Source organism: Vollenhovia emeryi, unplaced genomic scaffold (assembly GCF_000949405.1).
Source record: "Vollenhovia emeryi isolate VEMERY1.0 unplaced genomic scaffold, V.emery_V1.0 DF939174.1, whole genome shotgun sequence".
In the NCBI taxonomy this organism is placed as follows: domain Eukaryota; kingdom Metazoa; phylum Arthropoda; class Insecta; order Hymenoptera; family Formicidae; genus Vollenhovia; species Vollenhovia emeryi.
In genome coordinates, this window is record NW_011967192.1 from 1,687,320 (window position 1) to 1,713,219 (window position 25,900).

Genomic DNA, 25,900 nt, shown 5'->3' on the forward strand with positions numbered 1-25,900 from the left:
AATTTCTCTCTTTCCTCTTGTTTCATTTCGTATCCCCCCCGCCACATCGATACGCGATACTTGATAAGTCGATAACAAAGTAAGACAGTTACGTAAGCAAATTTTTTTATTAAATCATATATTACCTTTTATTTTGAATATGGCGAATTATTTCCATTTAATACACAATTTCGACGCGTTAGATCATTTAAAAAAAATTTTATCGCAACAGAGTCATTAGTACAAGCGTTTTTCAAGTCGAACGATATCCGATTATCTAGATGCTATGATGCCTACGTAACGTTAGCCGTTTTCGAATTTAATGGCATTCCCAATGGCAATTCTAATGAAGAATTAAGTTTCTTGCCCTTACGTGTGTCAGATTTAGCAGTAGTTCCGCTTACGGGACGTCCTACACACAGACACAATTAACATGCATTATTTAAATCTCATTTCAGAATATACGAAATTGTGATTATATTTTAGGTACAAGCGATTTACGTTCCATCAAGCTGCTCAGCATAAAAGTCTGCTTCTTATAATAACGAAGGACGGTAACAATGTTATAATTGTTGCAGTTATACTTCCGATAAAGTAGGCGGGACAAAGTTTGCGTAAAAGAAAAGTATTTAGTCGAAGAAGTATCATTGATTAAAGTCTCGAGGTCTCAACGACAAGTCACGCCTGCCTGCTAATACAGATTCTGCTTGACAAGTTTCTTTGAATCTTTACTTGCCTCTCAGTTGACTAAGCATTCTGGAGAGAATTCCACGCCCGGTGTCCTCCGCCGGTTTATCGATAATTCCATTGTCCTCATTATGAGGATGCCTACGTAGTATACGACTCAGCGACCCTGCTCGGGGATGGGCAAAAAGTTTCCTAGGCGAACCGCCTTTGTCGACAAACTTAAGCATCCTTCCCAGAGAGTTTGTCTTCTCTTTCCTCGGTGCTTTTTCGTCATAATCATCGACGCTTGTCACATTCTAAAGAAGAACCGAACAGAAGAGCCAAAGGCGCCAAGGCGTGTAAATCAGAAAAATTTCTTGCGCCTATTCATTCAAGTTGCGGGAACAATTGCGTTACAAAAGTAACGAATTATATTAAGTATACAATTATTTTTAATTGTGAAAGTAATCAACGCGTAATCTCGATTAATTATCGCGATTTTACCATCACATTCTACAGCAGTTATTATACCGACGAGCATTTCACTGGTCCTAATTAAACAATCAATTACACAGTTGTTGTACGCTAACGAGATTACCGATAAATTTGGAGATAAATCAGATTGTGAGACAAATCTTTATGTATTGTTTAGTAAACGCGTTTCAATCATTAACGTAATAACAGCGAGCTCGATACGTCGTTAAATTCAGAGCCCATTAAATTTCTTAAACGATAACGATAAATTATTTAGTGTGAAATCAGTTGATCGAGATAAAAGAGATTGCGTTGCCGGTCAACTTCATTTTTGCATGGGGGTTTTTTCGCGGGGAGTTGATAAAGGTCGCGCAAAAAACTTGTTAAAATAATCAGATGCAAATACGAAGCGCATAACGTAGGCACACATTAGGAACGTTCGCGTGGTATGCAGTCGGTACGTGTTTTGTTTTCACTGTCCTGACATTCTTAGGGCTCAAACTTCTTCATATATCCCGAGATATTACCGAAGCCCGAGCGTCGCGCGCCCCCAGATGCCACCTTACATTTGCGAAACATGACGCCCCGAGGATTCAAATCACTTACGGTGTCCAAGCCCAAAAATGATTTTCCCACGGCAGGCGTACGTGTCCTAAACATCTTCCCCATTCTATCCAGCGTGACGCTCTTCAATCTCCTGACATCTTGTCTAACAGCTTCGGTCCTCGACGTCGTTCGAGATAATTTCGGCGATTCCCCTGAGCCTGATGGGACGGTCCGCCGAGTGGCGACGGGATCTGTCGTCAGTTTCGGAAACTGTATTTTATTTTAAAACGCGACATCTCTTGCGCTAATCACGGCGTCTGTTAAACCGATACGCGGATATATAGATTCGGATATTCTCTACAAACAATTCATATGTAACATATTATTAGCGTTTGCAATATTATTAAATATGATTCAACGACACACGCAACCGCGGTCGCAATTCGCGGTTTACCTTTCTAAATAGACCACCGTGTATCGCGATTGGCAGATCGATCGATATCTAGCCCGCCTATCGCACAGCAATAAATACGGCGGCAATAAATACGAATGAGTCTTGCGATTGAAACGCGACTCGCGAGCGCAAGTTTTATATGTAACACCAATGTGATTTCTTGGGAGGGAAGATCAAACGAAAGTAATCTCATTCGTCACCGCGACCGAACTGTAAGTCAGGGAAATTACACTTGCATGGTCGGACGAGCACGTTTTTTTTTTATCGAGCCGCAGATGGTGCGGTGGGATAAATCACGGAATAACTCCTTCAAAGTTTCATATCGAGCACGAATGCGGAAATTTCAAACGGAATCTCGTTTTCCAGGCCAGCGTTCTCTCTGCGATCTTATCTCTCTATTCTTCTCGCGGAACCCTCGCCCCTGCGCGCACACGCGTTTTTCATCCCGCTGCGAGGAGCGTAGAAAGAAGATCGCACAAACCCCGTGGCATGCAATATATTAATGACGCCATTAAATTTTATCTCCGTTTCGACGAATGCGACGACGGGCGTATCAATACGGCGTGTCGATTAAAATAAACAGATGACTGGATGGATATTCGAACGAGTCTGAAACGTTAATTTCCCGGATGGATTTTAAATGAAATGAAATTAAAAACACACACCGGGATTGAGGGAGATCGATTGCTACGCGAGAGAAAAAAATACGCACGCATTTCAACATTCTTCGCGGTTGCCTGTAATTATTTTCACTCGATATGTGTGAAGAAAAAGAGCAGAGAAAAGGAGGGAGAAAATAAAGGGAGAAAATAAAGGGATTCGTAACGATATTTATGCTATGATTTCACAATATAAATGATTCAGTGGTCTCTCTCTTATTTTGTAAGCGGAGGTGTTAATTAATTAATAAAGTATTATTGTGTCGGGCGTTAATTAACTAAAAGCAACCAGCCGGTCCCTCGTACACTCGCGTATGCCCGAGATTATCTGAAAATTTAGCGCGACAAATATGCAGGCACGGAAGTTGGAAATTGATTGACTCACCCGGAGGTATCCGGGATTCACCGGGCACGGTCTTGTTGATTACTCCCTGTTTTGCCAACGTTTCGTCATTTTCTTCATGATGCGCTCCATTGACATCAACCTAATACAGACACGTCAATCCAATTTCGTTTCATCTCCGGACTCGGATGTATTTAATTAACAACCGTCGAAGCGAATTAAGCAAGGGGACTCGACTTAATCGAAATACACGGGATACACCTTCGAATAAATTCGGACGGGGCGTAACTAACCTGATGCTGCGATTGATCTCTCTCAGAGGTCCTCGCATCCGGCTCGTTCGTCAGCATCGCGTATCCGAGAGTAATTTTTAGCTGCTGCCGGGCGTAATACTCGATTCCTGTATGAATTTCCGAGCGGACGTGATACGGACGCGTGGGCGGCACAACGTGCAATCTAGCATTAAGCGGGATATTGACATACGCAAGTCACGGGCAATAATCGCAAAAAGTGTATTGATCAACGCGACTCGTGTCGTCCCGATGCAGAAGGCGCGGATAGCATTTACGAGAGCCGTCTCATTTCCATCAGAAAGCGGGAGCGCCTCTCTGACGGAGCCGAGGAGGCTTGCGTGGGTATTTCGGCCAAAGTATTTTGGCTTTTTGTGAGAGCTGGCGCGCAAGAGTGAGATATTGAATTTCAATCGAATGGAAAGAGCGCGGCCCGCACGTAGACGTTTTCACGTCTACTGGATGACAGATCCGGTTTATGATTCACCATCGAAACCTTTCGTTTCACGGAAACGGGATCCTCGGCAACGGGACGGACGGCCCTATTCTTTATCGAGCATCAGATGGATGTCTTCACATTCCGCGATGAGACGCGCCTCCGTTACGCCGTCGACGTGAATCAGAAAGCGCACAGCTTTTAAAACTTTCGCCTCGATATGAAGAGTCCGCCGCCGAATATCCCTGCGTTCCTGGGCTCCATTAGCGATGGCGAAACCAAATAATTGCTCATTTGTTTCGTTACCGATTAAACGCGCGGTAACCAATTTAATTCGTTTGCAAAGCGACGCGACCTCAATCGATGTCACGCGATAGGGGTCAGTCGGGGATTAATAAAGGATATCTTTTTAAATATCTTTTCGACGTTCGTATTTCGTCATCGACATTTATTCGCTCCGGAAAATCGTAACTGACGAATAACAGAATTTTACGTAACGATCTGCTGTCCGGAAAAAGTCCTAAAAGCGTATTTAAAAGATTCTCAAGGGTAAGATTAACCGAGGGAGATGATTGATTAGGTCATAAAGTAACTCTGTCCTTTCCGCGGGACACTGATTGCCAATCGCGGCTTATTTCCGAAAGGATACATTTTATCGATCGATATCTCATCGTTCAATACTATGTATAAAATTATATATAAACGCTTGTAAAGTAAATCTTATTCCTTTGATTCAATAGAAAGTAGTTAATTTATGCAAATGTACATATATATTGACATTATATGAATATAATTATATAGCTATGTAATACAGATAGAAGTTAATTAATTAAATAGTACAAATTAAACTTTCATAATGTTTATATTTTCATGTTTATCAGAATAATATACTTTAACATTGCCGTGAAAATTATTTGCACTCATAATTCGTCTTATAATAATATACGAAAACATTTGTTTAAATCTACTTTGTTTTAAACATTTTATATTATTTATATTTCAAATAAATTGAATAAATGTGCGTTAATAATTTATTTAGTTTATAGTCGAATCGACGTTGGTTAAACGATTGTATTATTTAAATTGATATACAGATACGCTATCACAAATAAGACATCGTACTTTAATTAAGCAACGCGATTGTGAAAATTTATTTAGCTCTGCACTGGTTTGCATGAATTTTTTCTAAAGCTTCGCAGAGAAAAGTCCCAAGACAGCAAAATTTGTGCAGGAACGTGACGGAACTGCCGGATTCGTAAAAATGCCATTCAGTTTCGCGCATTCTTTCTGCACGCGCCGTAAAATTTAATATCTGAATTATCCATGATTCGCGATTGTTGGTGGCCACCTCCGATCGTTGCGAACTAACAGAAGGAGGGATAATGCAACTAAGGAGGACAAAGTGCGTCATTAAAAACGATTGTTCCTTCGTCGGTATTCAAAGGGCAAAATGATCGAACGTGATTCTCTGTGGCGGACTGAAATTCCTTTTGACGGCAAGCTCGCGCTTTTCGGGGGAATAAAAGACGAATTGTAAAATGGAGAATACAGAGGGACGACACGTACGCGTTTATTGTGTGTCGCAATACTCGGGCGCTACCGTTACACCCCCGGCGTACACACTGCAACAAAGTGTTATTTTTAGCCGTTATTATAAGAGAAGTTATTAAAGCAAAATACAATGGCGGGTAATAAACGGCGCGAAAGGTAAAATCGGGCGATATCGAGAAAAGTAATTACGATTACGTCTTGGAAGTTAAAACAGTTAACGTCGATTGATTTCTTTGCGACCTCGGAGGAAACCGGGATTTAGTTAACCACCCCGAACCCGTAATCGCTACGGATTGTGGAAAATCACTAGGAAACTCATTCGACGGGTTGCACACGTAGCTCATCGCATTCGATACTGTAACACGAGAACTATCGAAATTCTCTTACTGTCTGAATATTCCGATAGGAATAGTTGCTCTGGGCGGGATCGGACTAATCCAACTTTCCTCGCGAATGAGAATTTCGCCAACTACAGGGATCGCAGTGTCGTCATACGTGTAATAAATCGTGTCGTCGCGTATCAGCTTCGACTCGCGTACTTATCGCGTTGGAAAATTGAAAATAAAAGCGCCCGGCCAAAGCGCGCATTTTGCAGACCTCATTTATCATTATTTCCCCACGCGCTATCTTCGTTTAGAAATGGTGTTACAAGATTGATAAAAATCTGGTAGAATGGGTTCACTCTGACAATGAGTATAAATATAAATCATACCACATTTCATACATCCTTCTTCGTGTAATCCGGGGGGGGGAATTTCTCATTTTCATTCGGCGATTGTTTTATTTCGTTAGCCTCAACATTGCTTAATCACTCGCGAACATTTTACAACATGATAGAATATCTTTTGGGGAATTCATCAGGAGTTTGGCGCGACAGATGCGCGATAGGGAGAGAAGCTGTCGCTTTCGTAACCCGCATGTACCTATGTCATACGCACGGACTTATGTCCTTGATGCATATCGCTGATAATGATATTAATCTCATTGTCGCCTGGATAATGGGGCGAAGGGAAATGGGAAATTGTATCGCAGTGCGTCGGTGCGCCCGGCGTCGATCTCGCGCCTTGATTTAATTGACCACAACGGCGACCTTTTCGCGGCGATCTGACAAGTGATCGATTCAAAAAGGTTAAAAAGCTCCGCTGCTATTTCCGATCGCGATCGATGGTTCCTCGTCCGCAGCCACGTATCCACAAACGCGCGCGCGCGCGACTAGTGGCGAACTGGAGTTCGACTTGGCGAAGGAAGCGGATGCTAAGGTAAGAGAAGGCTGCCGGGTCCCGGCTCCCTTTCCGGCCCTTCGATCCGATTCGGTAATCGCCCTTCTCGCGGTGCGCGCGATCCGGGACTTTCGGTCGGAATTTTGGCCCCGCGGTAGCGGAAAGTGTTGGAAATTAGCGACGGAAAGTTCACAGACTCGCGTCAGCGTTTTCCCAGATGGACTCCGGGCTAGGGTTAATTAACTCTCGCGTGATCATAGTTTTTGAGTTATTGAGCACGATAGCAGGCGCGTAGGCAGTTAATTTTCAGCCCAGATTACATTCCCGTCGGTCTTCTCGATCCGGCGCGTGCGGCCTATAAATATTAATTATTTTTTCTAATATCGCATTCCGCATTAAATTCGATTTATTGATGTAGACGTACTTTCGTGCCGCCTTAAAGATTAAATTACTGAGCGAGTTTTAACAGGCTGTGAGCGATGGTCCCGCTCAGGCGTGAGAAATGCTAATGCAAAAAAGATAAAAAGTAAAAAATAGTCCAACCTAAATGGGTCTAACGATAAAAGGGAGGCTTCCGAAAAAGGAAAAACCTTACTCGCCGTTAGGTCACTCCCTAAATGTACCTGATAATCAGGTTTCAATCTCTTTCACGCCCTCCGGAGCTTCGTGTTTCTGTAAACGCGCAAAGATCGGACGTGTAAAATGCAAGGACAAAAAAGTGTATTTCGTGAGTCAGATGAACGGACAAGCTGTACGTTTAACGTTATATTTATAAACATTAATAGAAAGGGGTGTTCGTATTGCAGAAAATATAGACCGTTGTATCAATTGTAAAGAGGAGAATATAAATTGACGAAATATCTGCCGTAATCTCTTGGTAAGTTATATGTTTATTTAAAAAATTTGCACTCCGCGATATACAGCTTTATTTATGTTCATCTGAGTAAATAGATAAACATGCACACGTACCCCGTAATTTAAATATTTGCTTTTATTCTTTTAAACAATATTAAACCGGATATTTATTTTAATATAAAAGTTTCTGCGGGGACTATTGACAATACGTTTCATGCTCTCTGCTCATTAATTAAGTAAGTAGGAATCCACAGACGCGGGAGGATTCGGCCGTAAGCCCTATTTATTTGCTCCCTAATGCAATTCCGAACGGCCGTATCTCATCGTTTGGAAACTTATTTGTGTATCATAGAACCCGTTCAGAGGCAATGAAGTGACCCAAGAAAATTGTACAGGGCTGCCACCTGAGCTCGTGCCGCAGATGGGACGGGGAAAGTTTTTCAGACGATAACACGTATCTCGTACACGGAAGTATGTCGTCGCTATTTGGACCTCCCGGCGGAATTTGCATGTATTTCGTGTACCGTCGACAATTCAGTCGAAAATGAGGTGGCATGGCGGAATATTTAATATAGACATTCTTTGATAGAGCGGATTTCGCGCGCGATTTTCGCGATCGCGCATTTATGCGGAATTTCAAGCAGCCGCCGCCGCCGTCTGATAATTTATTCCACATGCATAATTTGGAGTTACACGGGGCGGACCGGCCGACTATTTTCGGGATACTGACCGAAGAGTAAAATATCTCGCGATGTAGCCAATTATGGAGAATCGAGAGCCGAACGACGAAAGGACGATCTGCATTACAAATCTCGGACGAGACGAAATGAGATTTAATTGCGATCAATCATTACGCATACGACACTAATGGCGTAAGCGATATAATGCTCTAACGTTATATTTCGACGCGCATATCTGAATGCGTAATTAGAGCGGGGAGTGGGACGCGTCGCAAACTTGGACGTGGAACTTGCAGTTACGAAGTTCGGCCCGCGCGTTACTTCGTGTTGCTCGCAATGGCTCGCCACAAAGGAAAATGTACGTGTGCAAACCAAATCAGTAATCTAAGACGAAACTTGCCGCGAGACGCTTATCGTTATTAGACGGAGATTTGCATAGCGCCCAGTGCCCCGGACGAAAGTTATCCGATTTCGCGTTACAACTTCGTAAGTGCGGATGCTGCCGGCTTCGGTTTACACGTGTGACTTCAGTTCATATGCGATTGCGGCGAGATGAAGAGGCGCGTATTGGTTACTTGTCTGCGCTTGTTTCCCCTCGCGGGATCATTTCTGGCCCGTGCAGAGTTGCGTTTATGCGTGTTTATAATTTATAATTCGCAGCGGCACAATTTTTCACGGCAGACTCGATGCTGCGTTATTGAATTGTAAATTTCAACCGCAAAATCCGGTACACCCATGATTTTCTCATCTCTCTCGTTAGTCTCGTTCCTCCTTCGTGCGAGATGATTAATCACCGTGTAAGAAAGTGCACGACGCTCGGAGCACGATCTGTGTACGGTCTATTTGAACGATGTAACCCCCGCTTTACGGATACGGAACAAATGGACTGAGATCTCTGAAATGTTATTTAACGTGCTATTTAACTGCCGGACCGAAGACAAACACGAGCGAGTCGGCGCCAGCGATTATTCATTTTTGCTCGGCTCGTCTTGCCTCTCCCGCGGCCGTCCAAGTGCTGGACGAATGTCGGGGCATCGATAGAACGAAGCATACGCGCCTCATTAGAGCCATTACGCGACCCACGGGAGGTCACGCGTGCACTCGGCGATCCCACGTGGAACAAATAAAACGGATGGAAGAAAATTGCAAGATTCCATGTCGCACCCGCCCGTGTCGTCTACACGTGTGTCGCGTAATTACTCATCGATCTACCTTGCGAAGGTGAAGTTCCAGCGACAGTTTCGCGGCCGCGTTGCCACGGGAAAAGTCGCTACCGCATCATGTTCTTCTCCTCCTCCGTTTGTCAACCAGTGTTTATGTGACTTTATTCGAAACTATGTATATAACATGATCTGAAAGGGTCAGGAAATTTAGGGACACGCGGCATGGCGCGGGGAAAATTAAAAAAAAAAGTACTGCAGATACATTGAATCTACGGAGCACGGTACTCTGGAAAAAAAAGACAGTCGGCAACCCATTTTGGGGCCCACAATTAGTAATCGAATTATTTAGATTGTTCGTAACTCTGGGAAAAATTTTGACCGTTTTTCTGTAGTGCCTCTTAAGTTATCTTTGGGTTACTGAATATCGACAGAACTAATTGAGAGAATTGATTGGTGTTACTTAAAAATTTTTGATACAGATAGAATAGCTAATTGCGACTTTTAGTTACGCGGGATAAAATTCGTAAAAGATTAGAGTCACGAACGATCCACGTAATTCAATTACTAATTGTGGGCCCCAAAATTTTGGGTTGCTGCCTTTTCTTTTCCCGGAGTGAGAGACGGAATGTTGATTGTAAGTAAAATGCACGCGATGCCGTTTTGCGAGGGTCCAAAAACGTATATGAAAGTACGGGATACATTTCTCGCGGAAAATGAAAATAAAAGTCTGATGCGGAACAACCAGTTTGTTTTCGCGTCAAAGTTGACTTATGGACTTGTAGCTGGGATACGTCAGCTAGACGTTCCCTGTTTATTTTTGCAAATAAATATTTCAAAATGTGTTTTGACCTTTCCGTTAAATTACTCGGCCGGCTTGTAGAGAGGGTTAGAAAAATTGCCCTTTAAACTTCGAAATAACTGCGTAAATGCGGGGAGCCGAATACAAAGTAGCGGCTGCACACTGCTATTTGGCGCTACTCAAATATATATATATCGTAGTTGGAATTAGTAGAGCAGGTTTGTTCGATCTACAAGACGTGTGCATATATTTGTACACTTTGGCGGCATCAGGATGTAAGCGTGGTAGGTAGTGAAGTTATACGTTCAGCAGAACTGACCTAAGGGCGCGTTCGTCGAGGTGGGACGAATAAGAGATGGGGACGAGTGTTAAGGAACGCCGGCAAGATTTTGAGGGTGCGAGCGGTGGTTACTCGAGCAATGCCATATCGGATTGTGGTGGCGCGGTAGGTGGGCGTTTTCGCACACGAGACGTTATTCCACAAAGCAGCGCGGAGCGTTCTATTACACACATTGGTAAAAACCGTCTCCGTTGATGGTGTCTGACGCCCTCCAGACGTGGCCTTCCGGATGTACAGAGTAGAACGCTGTGTACATTGGAGGGAGGATTATACTGGAGGGATGTAATGCTACTTTCCGCGACAATAAATCTCGTGGTCGTATATAAAATGTTTGCTCCCTATCTTATTTCCAGCCCTCGTAGTTCTCCATGGTATCTCCTGTACTTTGTCCCGACGCTGCGCGCGGCCAAGCGAGCGAGTTTGCTCAAACCTCGAGCTGTTTAAACTCGGCGAAATTCTCGTCAAGACACGAGGGAAATGTTGCACGGGACTTATTCATTCGTGGGGAAAATGTGCGATCTCGCCGCGAGCGATACATCCCGCGTATACGCGTCTTAGCGCGCGATCGAGGAAGACTGCAAATTCGCTCGCGCGATAGCGCGTACCGTCGACGGGGTCGATCGCACGGGGAAATATTTATACTGCGATATTGCGTAAGGATTGATGCGTGCACAAGGGTGGCGCGAGGAACACGAAGACATACGGCTCGTTCACGATTGGCCACGGAGTCGGCGAGGTGTGCGGTATCCCGGACTAGTCCGGAGCCGGCCTGGTTTCAGTCAGCGGCGCAGATCCGTCGCGTACGCGTCGCTGATGCCGGTACCACACGTCGACTGTTACCACTTGCTGCCGGTCGCGAGAAAAGCCAGTCTCGGATGCGTGAAATTAGATCGCTGTGACAACCGACTGAAAAATTAAAACGTCCCGTACACCGGCGAAAGGTTGAATATTAATTTTAACGTCGGCGAATGGCAGTCCGTTATTGCGCGCGTCTGGAATACAGTTTTTAACGTTCTGTGAGCACAGGTTCGCGCTGGATACAAATGAATTGTTAGTGATAAAGATAACGCCGCTCCTTGTGAACGTTTTTTTTACTTATAACTGTGTTATCAAATAAATCATTCGTTGTTACAAATTAATCCACGATCGTGTAAAAATTGTAGGGTTAATAATTACATAAAGTTGCGCCCGTTAAGGATACGTTAAATGTGAAATAGCTCCGGATCACTCTATCGTAATTAAATGCGCCAATACAAAGTGGGTGGAGAGGTAATTACCCCCTCATCAGTGAAAATATTCAACTTTGATAGTGCTCCTTCACGAAGAATATCAACGGTATATCTAAACTTGAAAATTAAACGAGAACTCCATTCTTTGACATTGTTCACAGCATAAAGTAAAGACTATTAATAATCTCCCTGATAAGTGATGTAATAAGAAACACAGTTATAACATAATTCTCATGAAACTGACGATAGCGATTCCGTTATAATCTGCAAAGATAATTCTGAAAAGGTAATAGTACAATGTAATCTGAATTACTTGCTTTTTATTATCACGTGTTTACACACGCACAAATCATTCGTACTAATTGTACTAGATGACAACACGTAAGCCGAAGTACCGTCTTAACCGTCCTAAGTACGTTATATAAAATCTGGGAGCGCTACGAAGAGTGAATAAGGGGCGTAGTAATGCAGATTGGCACTTATATGAAATGCATTTATATGTACGACGTGATAAATTCCGCTCCGTTCAAACATACTCGGATCGCGACGGGACGTAAAGTATGAGTTACACAATTTACCGAATATTGAGATCATGGTTCTCTATTTCTCACTTCTCTCTCTCTCTCTCTCTCTCTCTCTCTCTCTGTCTCTGTCTCTCTCTTCGAACTATTGTATGATCCGAGCTATTATACAATTAAAATTCGATACCATTTAGGGAAAGAACGAACGGACGAAGGTAAAAAGTTAATCCACGGCAGGAAAAAAGCGAGGCGCTGCTACTTGGCAATTAATCGGCTGAAACTCGAAGCAACTTTTAACGATCGACAGACACACAGTAAGCTCTTTTAGCTTCCTGACGGCCGACGCGATAACGATACCTGTCATTGTAATGCTACGCAAAGTGGGAAATGATAAAGAAATTCCCCATTCAAAGTAGCCGCGGGTCGACTATTCTGAAAGGTGAGCTCCTTTCGGTGAACTCTTAAACGCGTCGTCTCTTTTCTTACACACAAGTAGCTTGCCACAAAAGCGTCGGGCAGCAGTTAAAAGTTATGGATTTCTTACTTTAAGTTTGCTTTGTTGGCCTGCAGCTCGTAAAATTGCTCTAAATGCGATTAAAATAGTGTGTGCCGCTCCACGTTTCCGGGGAAATTAACGTGGATTCTCCCGCGACGTAAAATGCTAAAGCCGGGATAAAATTGTGAGCGTGTTTATTTTTGTCATGGTGATCGGTACCGTGCGGACCTGAAATATCCACGAGCGGGACTGTCTGTTGTACATGTTTGGATAGCGAAGTAAGCACGATTTTACGCGATATACGAGTGTTTTCGCTGGTGCGTCGATATTCGCTACATTCGGAATATCGGCGAGTGCGAAATTAAACAATTTAGTCGTGCATATTTAACTTTTTAAGCGAGACTTTTACGCACAACATTAATCTTGTTGAATCATGGAATATCACCAGAGTAATATTCATAGGTTAACATTATCCGTTATTATTATAACATTACAAGCTATATTTTAGACCTTTAAATGAAAAGCTGCGCCGAAACGAGTAACAAGAATTAATATTTTATCGCGCGAGCTTCTCTCGCATTATACCAACGCTTATACTTCTATTGTTCGATATGTAAGACCGCGCGGGGTAGTTTTAGTTATCTATCGCGTATATCTCGTCTAGTTACCGATCATTAGGTATCGATAGTGTTGTATGTGTCGGAACGCATTGTGCAGATTTTCATGGTTATTAATTTCAAATATCCGGGCAATCCTATAGAAATGCATTCTATATGCAATAGTCTTCGCGCTTGATGGCGCACGTACGTTAATCATTACTGTCTGTATATATAATAGAATGCTGTGATTGACCTCAAAGAGCCTAACGGAGAGAATTTTCTCTTAAAAATTTATCCCGAACATCAAGTGATCGTGGGACAACACGGTATTTTGAAGAACTTTAGGAGAGTTTCTTGAAAGTTTACCCGAGTCGAAATTTTGGTACTATTTTGACACTTTTAAGGATAATTTACACTTACTTAGCTGACCTATACACCTACATAGATCAGCAATAACCTACTTTGATGACATTGTATTCTTTTACTCCTCCCTTGAATCTTTAATTCTAAAAATTTACTTTAGCTCCTGCTTTAAAAGGATCTACTTTAATTGGCAAAAGTAGAAATTTCCGACACTACCAGTTTTAAAGTGGGAGTAAATTGTGTACTTGCAGTTCGACCTCTTTTACTGTCTTAGGTTCTACTATATAATAGAATTAAAGATTGAGCATAAGACCAAAATTTCGACTCGGGTACCATACATTTTACTAGTAAATATACCAAGTACAATTACTAGTGAAAGGTGTGGTAAAATTTCGCGAAACTCTCGTGAAACTCTTTGATTTCTGAATGTCTGAATTCTGAATGCCGCGTTGTCCCACGATTACAATATTTTCAGGATGAACTTTAAAAGAAAATTCTCTCCGTGTACCGTTGCATAATGGCTGATGGCGCATTTAACGAACTGCACTAACAAAGCGTACGAGCGTAGCGCGAAAATGTCTTGACCGCGGAAATACTTAACGTAAATTGTGACGTACAATATGAATCGTATTAAGTGCGCCACATGTGACGAATTGCGTACTGAGCGCATGTGCGCTTTTACATAAGTTTGTGTGCGAACGGCCTTTCATCGCGCAATCAAATTCAAAAGAAGAGGCACTGAACTGAGATATTGCAAATTATTAAGGTATCGGGCGATCGTTATGTCATTTTCGTTTCTCTTATACGAACTCCGTCTGCGTTATAAATTGACGAGAGAGCTTCGGAGAGTCAGGGAGATCAGATTGGAAAAGGTACCAAGATTGATGCTTCGGGATCGCTGAAAATGCCATACATAAAGGCTTACCAATCGTCGTACCTACAATCCGTCTGCGACTTTTAATATCAAATATAATTTATGGCTGTTCGTCAGACCAGCTGTAGAAGAAGATGGACTCAGAAAATATTGTACACAGGACAGGCGCATCAGCTGCGTAAAAAGTTAATCGCTAAATTACGATTGGCGGCAGTTAAAGTCGATGATAGATCGGAGCATAGATGTCAATGTAATCGTAGGGTTAGGGTCGTTGATAATTATGCTGAAAATTAAGGATTTAAAAATTAAGGATTTTTATGCCTATATTATTTAATGATTAATCGAAACTCCTGGCATACAGTGATCTTCGATCTTTCCGATGGCCGATTAAACTTTATTTGCTAAATTAGTACGGAAATATATCCTTGTATAGTAGAGGTAATAATATTTACCGCGTGCAATTGGGACCGCGTTCGAATGCTGATCAACAGAGTGGAGAAATAATTGTGTTTGAACGGAAGAAATTAGCCTTGCGGCTGTACGTGATCAATATAGATAATAGCAGCTTCAATTCCGCGTTTGATTACTAATTTTGGTACGGCGTGCCTCGGCAGGTACCTGTGAAACGCTTAAATAAAATCTGAATAGACTTTAATCTACCGAAAAAGATATTTTCGTTGCAGAATATTAGAAAGGGAAAAGGAATTTGATTGAAAGCGAGTCTAAGGCAAATTTACATTCTGATCTTTCGTCCTTTGTACAAATTAATAGGATGTTATTTGCATACAATTTATGCCATTACATTTATTTTAAACGTCAGACGTAGACTTTATTCAACGAACCGTCAAATCGTTCGCGGCTTCGATTCCGATACCGTACGCATGACGGAAAGTTAATTGAGCAACGCTAAACTGTAATAACGATCTAACGTAATAAAATAATCCGCGTACACGGCGTTTATGGCTGACCAGGCTGGCTCGAGTTTAATACTGGAACCGTATATGGGATAACAGAAATTCGCGAGCACAATCGGTGTATCGCTTCATTCCAAATGTCACCGCAAATTTCAAATTTATTTGGACAAATGGCGTACGTTACGTTCACGTAGAACAAAGGGTCATGATGGCATCAAAGTGACGTTGAAGTAACTTTTAAATGGAAAAAGTCATCACAAGTTCCATGCTCCTCCGCGTGGGATAATCGAAACAGAATGTGCGGAATCGCGTAGGCAACGATAATAAGGTGGTAATTTTTAACAGTCGCGCGAATTGGGATTACATTCGAGATACGTCTATAATAAACGTATTAATCTAAGGGAATACATTAAAATGTAGTTTAAACACGTGCGCAAGGCGGACGTGAGGCTGCGCTTCCGTCGTATTTCTTACGAAATAACATTTACCTTGGGATCAAAAGGATTATGCGTAGAAATGCACGAGTGGCCAAGCGACCGGAATAAAAGAAAAAGTCCACATGAATACATACTGGGAAGAGCAACACCGTAGATATCCCAGCTTTCGCTCCAGGCCAGCGTATATCAATTCGCTATAGATCGATAGCAAAAACTGCGATAAAACATTTTATGCATCTCCCCTCTCTCATTCGTGCATCAGCACTTGCTCCATGATTTTGTGATGATCGCGTGGTACGTAACATACGTAACATCCCCCCCCCTCTCTCCCTCTGTCTCTGTCTCTCTGTCTCTCTTTCTCTTCTTGCAACTCAACGTGACCCAGCTCGCTCGAGTAATCCACCCGAACGCAGTGATGTGAAGCGCGCATACGAATAGCAGGAAGTATCTTCGAACATTTATTGGTCGACTGCATTAATAATCTGACGTGCTACATTGTTTACATCTTCTTCGTGTCTGGCAGTTCTCGTCCGGTGGTCCGGGACGAGATGAGATGTGTCCCTGCAGCGATGCGGATTTGCTCGCCCGTACAATATACACACGCTCGCGACGAACTTTTCCCGTCGCTCCGCACGTCCACCACCTCTCGAATGAACTCATTAAATTTTCCCGGATACCCTACATCACTCCGGGTGGTTGAAAATTTCAAAGAGCGATACCCGTAGGGATGATAAACGGAAGCGTTACGCTTTTATTCACTAAGAGAGCATTTAGCTTTTTTATAGAAGGCGACCTTACAGTCGCGAATTCTATGATAAAATTAAACGTCAACTTGTCCTTGAGAGAAAAATTAGCGGCGCACCTCGGCCGGCTTCTTCGCCGGCTGTCGAGAGGACATGTATACTCCGGCGCGTCAAAATTATAAATTCAATTGGAAACGCGCGCGATGTCTCTCCAGCTCGCACTCAGGACACTTGCCACTTAGGACCAGTTTCACAAACATCAGTTAACTAACCGAAGGTTAATTGATTCTTTGTCTCTTCTTAAATAATAAGATGGAAAAAGATAGGGAGTCGACTGAACCCTAGTTAACCGATGTTTGTGAAACTGGCCCTTAGGGCGAGTTTCATAAACGTCGGTCGACCGCTAACCGAAGGTTAATTGATTCTCTGTCCCTTCTTAGATAATAAGATAGAATAAGCTGGGGAGTTGACTAAACTCTGGTTAACAGTTAACCGACGTTAGTGAAATTGGCCCTTAGTCGTGCGGAGGTGTATCTCGAGCAAGACGGTGTATTTTGAGCCGGCGTGTGTAGGTTCATAAAGAGAATTCAGTAAGTATACGAGGGCGCACATGCTATCTCGGTTCCGGTATTCCGACGGTTCAGAAATTCATTTTCGTTTCACCGCTCTTAGGGCTGTTGAAGTATACAAATGGAAACGGGGCCGTCGTGTGCTCCCAGTTCGCGCGCGGCATTTGTGGAAACTGTCTCAGGCACCGGGCGCGTTAACGCTTTAACGCGTTAAGCACGCGAAACGGCCTTCCAGCTCTCTTCGGGACCTCGGTAAACCCCCGAAGTCAGGCACTCGAGGCGAAAATTTATCAATCCCCGCGAATATCAACCCCCCTCGTCTCCGTGCGCTGTTGTACCCCAATTAGCGGTTCGTCTCTGCGTGTTGCCGCGGAATAATCTCTAACGCTGAGATCGATCGCGCGGCATTTCGCTCGCAGAAGATCTTCCGGGGAAACTGTCGCGCGCATTATCGCGAAAATTTCAGAGCGGAGCTTGTTTAATTTACGACTGAGTGACTCGTAAATAAATAACGAGACAGGAGTATTAATTAATTGTACACGAAGACTGGACGTTGTATCAGAGTTTGATTTTTCCGCGCGATATTTTACTGCCTCGATATTTACCGATGCGCCGAACAAATAAAATCAATTTCATGAAATATTACTGCAATTAGAAAGATGCATATGCTTATTGGGGGAGTAGTACAGTCTTATTGAAATACTATAATTGTCACTTCAAGGATACATATGATTATTTTGACAATAAAATCATTTCAATCATTATAATCTTCGATTTGAAAATCTGTTATTTTCTATCCAATATTGTTTCTTTTCCATTCGAGAAAATTATTCTTAAATAATAAGCATACGTTTTTCTTGATTGAATTCTATAAAAATGCTTCATTCAAGTAAGTTTTTCTTCCTTTAACGCAATATAATCTTATCTCAAGATTTTCACGTTGACACTAAACATATTTTCGAAAGAAGAATATTCTTGTTTCCTGTGTATATTTATTAAAAATACTGTTAGACGTATATAAGTAAACGAGACTTAAAATCATTAAAAATACTATGATGTCTATGTGGCGGGCATTGTAAGTGGGTTGCTGGAAATGTGGAGAAACCTCGGACGAATTCCATTCGCGATTTTATCGTCACGCAACGATACATTTGTTACCGCATCTCGCGAGCCTATCGTGCAAATATTACCTCGCATATGCATAATAGTCGCGTCAAAATTTCTGAAAAATTAGGTCAAGCATCTCGTGCATGCATTCACTTGATGCATTTCGACATTGAACAGCCTTTTTTTTCCCCCTCTTCTCGCCGCGATTTGGGAAATTGCCGAGCGCCGCGCGTATCATCGTGTTGTTCGTGATTTTCGTGTCGATCGCGCCGAATATGATTGATACTCGACAGTGGTGATAACCACGAATGATAAATCAGACACCCGCGGCACGTCGCACGGCTGCATATTGCAATTCGTAAGTGAAACCGCGGTGGACCTTGAGCGAAAATCGGATCGGACTCCTCGTGGACAGAATCTTAATTAGCCATCGCTGTATAGAGAGACAGGCGGCTTATTTCTTAATTTATAGAACGCCGTTGTGCCCTCGTATAATCTTCATGCTTTCACCTATTACGTATTCCATGTTATCTCGAAGGATGCACGAAGACAAGAGGGATAGTACGTTCGCACCAGCCGACGATCTTGCGCGTGATTATCAAAGATCTGAAGTGATATTCTTGACGTGACGTCGGATTTCTTTTTATTCAGAGAGCACGTTGCACGCATTGAATATTTTGCGAGAAGAAACTGAATAGACGAATAGTACGTACTAGCAATCTACCCGATAGAACGCGTGTGTCTCATTAAAATTAATAATTTATAACGAACGTCTCGCGGCGAACGTACTTTTACTCCTTAATTAAATCATTCAATACCGACGTATTTAGAAAACTGTGTTTCGCATGGAAATGGTATTCATTGCTCGAAAAACATGCGCGAATTTAGTTACTAGTCGACTAATTAATATGCGAGCACTCACCAAACCGATATAACATACGATATTTGATTTAAGGTTCTCGCTCTGTAGGAACTTCTGAATTAGCCCCGTGATTTATGACGAATTATACGTACTATATGATGTTACGTAATGAATCTGTTAACTAACAATTAAAAATAACGATTATGACAATACTATAATATTTGAAAAATGTTCTACACAATGCGTCAATTTTATGGCGAAAATATACATGAGCAATATTCAATATATGTATGGTAAAGTTCAACTTCTATCTTTTTATTTCAAGTATTTCACTTGGATCTTTGTATCCGCGTGTATTAATTTTGCCAGAGCTCATTTCATTTTCAGAGAGATGAAAAAAGTTCATTTAAATCGCGCTGATAGCATAACTTGGTAGTGTAACAGAGAAACGTGCAACGTTCAGCTTCGCAAACAGGAACGAAATGTACGAAGTATGCAAAGAACGATAGGAGAGTCAAATATATTAGATTCTCCTAATGCCGACATTTAAAAGCCAAACAGATAAAGTGCGTGGGGTATTTAGTGTATGTTTAAACGAATGAGATGCCTAGCAAACTGATTCAAATAGATTTTCCAGCGATAAAGAGCTCCGGTAATTACGTCGAATTCAAAATTTATTTAAGTTATCTCGCGAATTTTATCCGCGCTTGCAAAATTGTAAATGAACATTGTAATTTCGAATGCTTTTCGGTCTCGATTGTTCCTCGTAACATTGTTATTCCACATGATAAATTAAAAAATTCGCTCTTAACGCGTGCCGTACCTTTTGCCTTTCGACTCGCTGGTAAAATTATAATGGCATTATAATTATCGAATTCATTAAAGTAAAAATCTCAATATAAATTTTTGCTAATAAAGGCCGTACATTATTTATCATCCTGTGCGTCGTAAATGTCTTTTATATTTCCCGTTAATTTAAACCGTGATACTTAAATAAAATGATTTTGTCGAAGAAGAAAATTTGGGATAAAACGTTATGAATGTATTAAATATTTTTTTATTGTTATGTCTAATTTACATGTGTTTTAGTCTCCGCGTAACGTACTAAGAAATTTTTCAATACAACGAGCTTCATGTTTCTCGAACCACGAGTCACGAATTCCCATTGTTAGTACAGCAAGGGATGCATGTCACGATCGTAATGATTCTCTCCCCTCGACGAATGTGCTTCATCGACTGGCACTACCAGTAATATGGTGGAAAATTGCACGAGTGAGAAAAAGAGTTACCCGCGATAAGCACCATATTTCTTATGTTCTACGGGAGAGGCTGAGATGGTAGACGCGAGAGAGAACGGAGGCATAAAAAGCTCAAAGACCAGATAGCGCGAAAGTTTTTTTTATTGAAAGAACGCAACTCAAGTCGCTGGACGTGAAAAATCGTAAAAAAAAACGGAGTATGAAGAGAAAATGAATAAATAAAGAGCTCGTAATTGCGTTAAGCTCAAAAGATGTAGCTGTTACGTTTTTAACATATATTTTGCATTTTACGCACAAAGTTAGAAATTGTTAGAGTTTTCAACGACATTAAAGTCGCGCAAATGGTAACTTAAAAGGACTGGAATTACCTAATACAATTAAATAAGCTTTGTGTATGTGCGTGCATGGCATGTACATTTTACGTAATACAAGCATCACATGAATAATAGGAATTGTGATTAGCATAAATGCGAAAGTGTCCAAGGCAATAATACTCGAGCTTTCTAATAACATAGGACGTATCACGCGATCTATTTGGATAACGTAATGTCAGAAAGGGAGACGGAAGGAGAGAGAGAGAGAGTGTGTGTTGATAATATGTTAATTACATATCAGTAGCAGATAATTAAAGGCGAACGTACATTGATATTACTTTGATAATTTTGAAACAAAGGATTACAAGTATGCAAGTGAGGTTAGCGGATTTACACGCTCATGACAATGCCATAACTTAATCAATTAGTTTAAAAACTGAATTTCTTTTATTTGTTCTTTATATTTTTCAATAAAACTAAGTAGTTCAAAATTTTTTCTTTACTTGACACAAGAATTAATGTGTTCTTCAATTTACGTTTTCTTTAGAAAACTTCTATTGCTAGATTTAGGAACAAACGGAATATGAATAAGCCATAAAGAGAGTCCTAATAATACATTATACGTATATGTATATATGTATAGACTATTTAACGTTTAAAACCATTTATAGATTGTATGATTAAACACATGTGTATCTCCGTCCATTAATTATACTACGTTGCACACAGAACTGCCCGACGCTTAATAATTTATATGCTTTGTTCTGTTTGCAGATATTTATCGAGAGAGGAGAGCAAATTTTAGATGAAGAAAAATTGCAATCATTGCACAAATGTGCACAGGCGGCACGAGTTGTAATTACATCTTCAGCTTATTTTAAGCTGCAAGATTTTTAATATTGCTCAGAAGAGTGCTGCAATAATTAATTAGTGCCGGAAAATCTGAAAAAATAGATCGCCGAATTTAGCCACGAAACAAGAAACTATGCTTCGAACGTGTGAAAAATGTTGTTGACTCCATCGTAACACAGTTTCGAACCTAAATGTTGGAGACGTAGCAAACAGGGAGCAAAACATTCACCGGGTACGGTTGTGTGATAACAGTTCGATGAAGTGACATCTCACAGCGATGTAACATTTGTTGTACCGAAGTACTTCCGCCGGCACGGGCGCATGAGTCGACAAGGGAGGGAACGAAGGATCGAAGTGCACGAGTGACAAGAAAATGTCGATTCAGGGACGCAACCTGTCCGATAGCCCCGTTTCCACAGAATATTTCGATGCTTTGGAGGCCGATGATGACTCGTCGATCGTTACCGGCCATCCCCGGTTCTCCACCGTCACTTCCGGAATTGCCAACATCACCTCGCCAGTCATCGCGCAATCATCAGGTCAAGACAGCCTCCTGGAGAATCTTATTATACCGCTATACGGCACAATCTTCTTCCTCTCCATCGTCGGGAATTCTTTAGTGCTCATCACCCTGGCGAGGAACAAACGGATGCGCACTGTGACAAATGTTTATCTGTTGAACCTGGTAAGTTTCTGTATTCTACTTGACTTCTGTTAGATGGAGAAAAAGAGGCTGTCTTCGGCACATAGTGGTCGGCACATTAATCATCTGGCTTTTCGTGAGGATACACTTCGGGGTTAAAGAAAGCTACAACAATACATGTACACGGATAGTGGCAAGCCACAAACTTAAAGAATAAATTGTTGCGCTCGTCGAATATAAAATATCTAATATTAATAGATCAATGCTGAGATTTCAACTTGAACATAATCAAGAAGTGTTTTCGCAATTTATTTCTAAGAGGTGTGCGAGATAAAATATTGCTATTTTTAACGTTGTTAACAAGATTTTTTTATAATGCAAATAGTGATGCAGCCTTGTGATTATGTATTTTGAGAAAAAAAAATTTAAATACGTATTTTTATTCATGAATATGTGCAACGTTATTACTTAAAATTCAAATGACAGCACATTTCGTTATTGATACAGACAATGGAAATCGCTGCAAAAATTGTTCGCCGAAGATCTCGTCGATTGGTCGCAAATTGGCTTTCATATTTTGGACACAATAGTATTTGACGGCCACACGCGGTAACATGGGCCAAATAGCTAATTATCCCGGCGACATTACTGACAACATGCGATAACATTAGATTGCTCTGTAATTAACCTTAATTGAATCTGCCCGAGATGAACAAATTCCGCTGGAAACTTTCGCACTTGTTCGAAAATGAAATTTTTATCAAAATTTAGTTGGCTAAATTTCATCACCGCGCACGCAGCGTTTATACTTATAATAAATGAACGATAGGTTTATACTTATAATAAATAAACTATTCAACTTTTAATTAGCACGGCGATAATAAATGTTAAATTATGTTACGTCTCGCGCATGTATAAAGCTACAGAGGATCTTTAAATTTATAATTAATTTTATTAAGTTCCAAATCGCGTTTAAATTACTTCATGCAGAATGCTTTCGCAATCGACATGTATAATATACATAACACAAGCGAATTACATTAAGAAAGTATATATTTATATAAATACGCTTTCCTGATTACGTCATATATCGGCTATTTCTGACACAGTAATTTTTCATCCCTCAATAATCCCCGCGCGGCTAATGCATTATTTAAAAATAATGTGCGAGCGTTCCATCTATAGACTCAGCTGAACAATTTTTCAAATCAGATACGAGGTAAAATATAACATTGCGTGTCTGCTCAATGAAATATTTCTTGCAACTTTTACGATGTCTCGTGCAGGTTTCTACGCGAGCGAAATACCCATGAGCTCGCGCGCGCGTGAGTTAATAAATAAAAACAAAGGATGATAAGAGAGGCAACGAGACCAGGAGATTCAAGGGCCCGCAATGTCCTGCGCGCATCTGTTTGCCGAACCATTTTTGCATATTTCGTGCGGGTGGTGCGCTAGGGAAAAACTGCCAGCAGCGCTTTTTTTTCGGCTGTACCGGCTGCTAGTGATTCGTCACGCATACATTGCCATCATTCTTCCAGAGCGAAGAAAAATGTCGGTCACGTTCGCGAATGTCGGAGACCTGAAACCTTTTCTCGCTACGTATTCAATGAGGGCAAACAATTGATCAGCGATAAAGTGGACCTTTAAAGGAATATTTACGGACGTTCTACGGCGTTTAGTTCATCAATTTTACTTTATTACGTCGCTGCATAAGAAAATCTTTGGCGTTGTTATATTCTTGTTGGAGTGAATCGATTATTAATGTATATATGTTTTTTTTTCACTTATTATCTCAATTTTGTAACATTTAGTTTTAACGTATTTTTACACCAGTGATAGATTCATTTTTAAAAAAGAGTGCAATTTTTTCATATTTTTACTTTTTAAAACAATAGGTAGTAGTGATATGCTGTCGACGAACGTTACAAAATAAAAGATACGAAATAATTGCAAAACAGCAGAACATATTGTTAGCATTTTATCGATAAACGAAAATCCAATGTAGTTAAAATTACCGTATAATGTTTAACCCTGATATATTTTATTCCTATCCGATGCAACGATAGACACTCGATATGCTTGTTTTACGATACTAGTTCGCTCGTGCGCAGAATATGAAAGTGTAATCAAACGTTCTAGGAGTTTTTTTTTTTAGACATACACACCGTGCGTCGAAATTGTTTGCGAAGAAATATATGAGTTTTTGAATATTTATATTAAACGGAAAATTTTAGTGGCTCACGAATTGCAAAAACACAAAAGAGAAAAGGCGCACACAAATAATGCAAATATTATTTACAAATATTTAGGATGCAACGACGAAAATATTGAAGGTAATAAATAGGGCTCAGTTAGTCTTTTTGCTATTTTGCTCATTTCCATATCAAAGTATGAAATGATATATGCATCTCGATGAAGAGATATTTCAGTGCTCTTCTGAATTTAGCACGTATAGATAATATATCAAAAATATATTGTTTGCATAGAGAGTTGTTTGAAATAATATATGACACATACATTATTACTGTTATGTACAATACGTTCACGAGTAAGAATAATAATACTTCGGGTAGTAAAAATAGATATTTCATTCAACTTTTTATTAGATATATTGAATTTTATTAAATGAATCTAATGGTATCTCTTTGTTAATGGGAAATAATTTTATACATTAAAAACAAATATTTAAAATCGAGACAGTTAACGAGTTGATTTTAAAACGCAATTATTTTATATCAAATTAATTGAAAATTTATAATTATTGAGCGTTAATTAAATTTATTATTATTTATATTGAATAAATTACGTAAAATAACAGCAATGATTGAAAGATGAATAGAAAAACTCCCTCTGTATTAAAGAAAAAAAAACAGTAAGTCTTCGTATTCTCCTTTAAATCTTTAAAGGACGGCATTGATGCAACCCCATAACTGCAGGAGTTGTGTGGGTTTCTTTACATAAATGTTATTTAGTACAAAGCCGTTCACCGTGAAAATAGAGAAAGTTAGCAATAACTGTCGTATCATTAATAAGTCTCGACGCCATATAACGTCTTTTGAATACGAACAGAATATCTGGGGTCTTTTAAAGCGGGTCTTGGTAGAAAGAAACTTTATAAAACTAAAAGGGATATTTACTTAAATGAATTCTTCCGATATTATATAAATAATATTACATACTTACGCATAAAAATTCTAAAAGTTTTTTTTAGAAATTTAGTAGTTAAAATTAACAATGCACAAAACTTGAAATAATTTACTTTCTTTGAATTATAAATAATTGAAAACGATTTTTCCAAGAAGTTAACCATTCCAGATAAATAATATATCTTTATCTTTCATGTGTGACAAAAAAAATTTAATATAAAACATTTTTTAACGCGAAAAAGTAAGATATATTCAAGTCTTTACCGAGGAAGCCACTTTCACATTGATAAAAAGTAAATTCTCGATAATTGGACAGTATATAGTTTCGGAGAGACACTTATCAATTGTTACTACACTCCAAGATCCTCTCTGACATATTACATATTACAACAATTGTATTGTTAATTATTAAAAAACTTATTGTAAAAAGGTAATAATTCATAATGTGTGATTACTATGGAAATGCTTATTGTACAACTTTTTATTATAAGTTTAGCTAAGTAGATTTTATTTACTT

At 40.3% G+C, this 25,900-nt stretch overlaps 2 protein-coding genes across 4 annotated transcripts in view; one reads left to right on the forward strand and one right to left on the reverse strand.

The window, feature by feature from the left end:
- Nucleotides 1-272: 272 nt before the first annotated feature.
- LOC105563601 lies at nt 273-3,471 on the reverse strand. The gene is made up of 5 exons (XM_012015315.1): nt 3,415-3,471; nt 3,164-3,263; nt 1,726-1,916; nt 716-962; nt 273-391 (listed from the first exon to the last, which is right to left on the reverse strand). The coding sequence occupies exons 1-5, from the start codon at nt 3,469-3,471 to the stop codon at nt 273-275; spliced, it is 714 nt and encodes a 237-aa protein (XP_011870705.1).
- Nucleotides 3,472-6,507: 3,036 nt separating this feature from the next.
- Nucleotides 6,508-25,900, forward strand: part of LOC105563597 (cholecystokinin receptor type A-like) — a 47,127-nt gene continuing 27,734 nt past the window's right edge. For 2 of the 3 annotated variants that reach the window (XM_012015309.1, XM_012015311.1), the window contains exons 1-2: nt 11,505-11,970; nt 21,517-22,279. In XM_012015309.1, the coding sequence (XP_011870699.1) occupies nt 21,968-22,279 (312 nt within the window). In that variant the 5' untranslated portion in view covers nt 11,505-11,970; nt 21,517-21,967. Of the gene's footprint in view, nt 6,658-11,504; nt 11,971-21,516; nt 22,280-25,900 lie in introns of those variants that run through there. The other variant, XM_012015310.1, reaches the window with a different exon arrangement.

Excerpts from the sequence above, each read along its gene's own strand:
- LOC105563601 (XM_012015315.1), bottom strand. The coding sequence starts at position 3,471 with ATGCTGACGAACGAGCCGGATGCGAGGACCTCTGAGAGAGATCAATCG. Across the intron at positions 1,917-3,163 it reads TGAATCCCGGATACCTCCGG|ATCCCGTCGCCACTCGGCGG; the intron begins GTGAGTCAATCA and ends AACTGACGACAG. Across the intron at positions 392-715 it reads AATGCTTAGTCAACTGAGAG|GACGTCCCGTAAGCGGAACT; the intron begins GCAAGTAAAGAT and ends GTCTGTGTGTAG.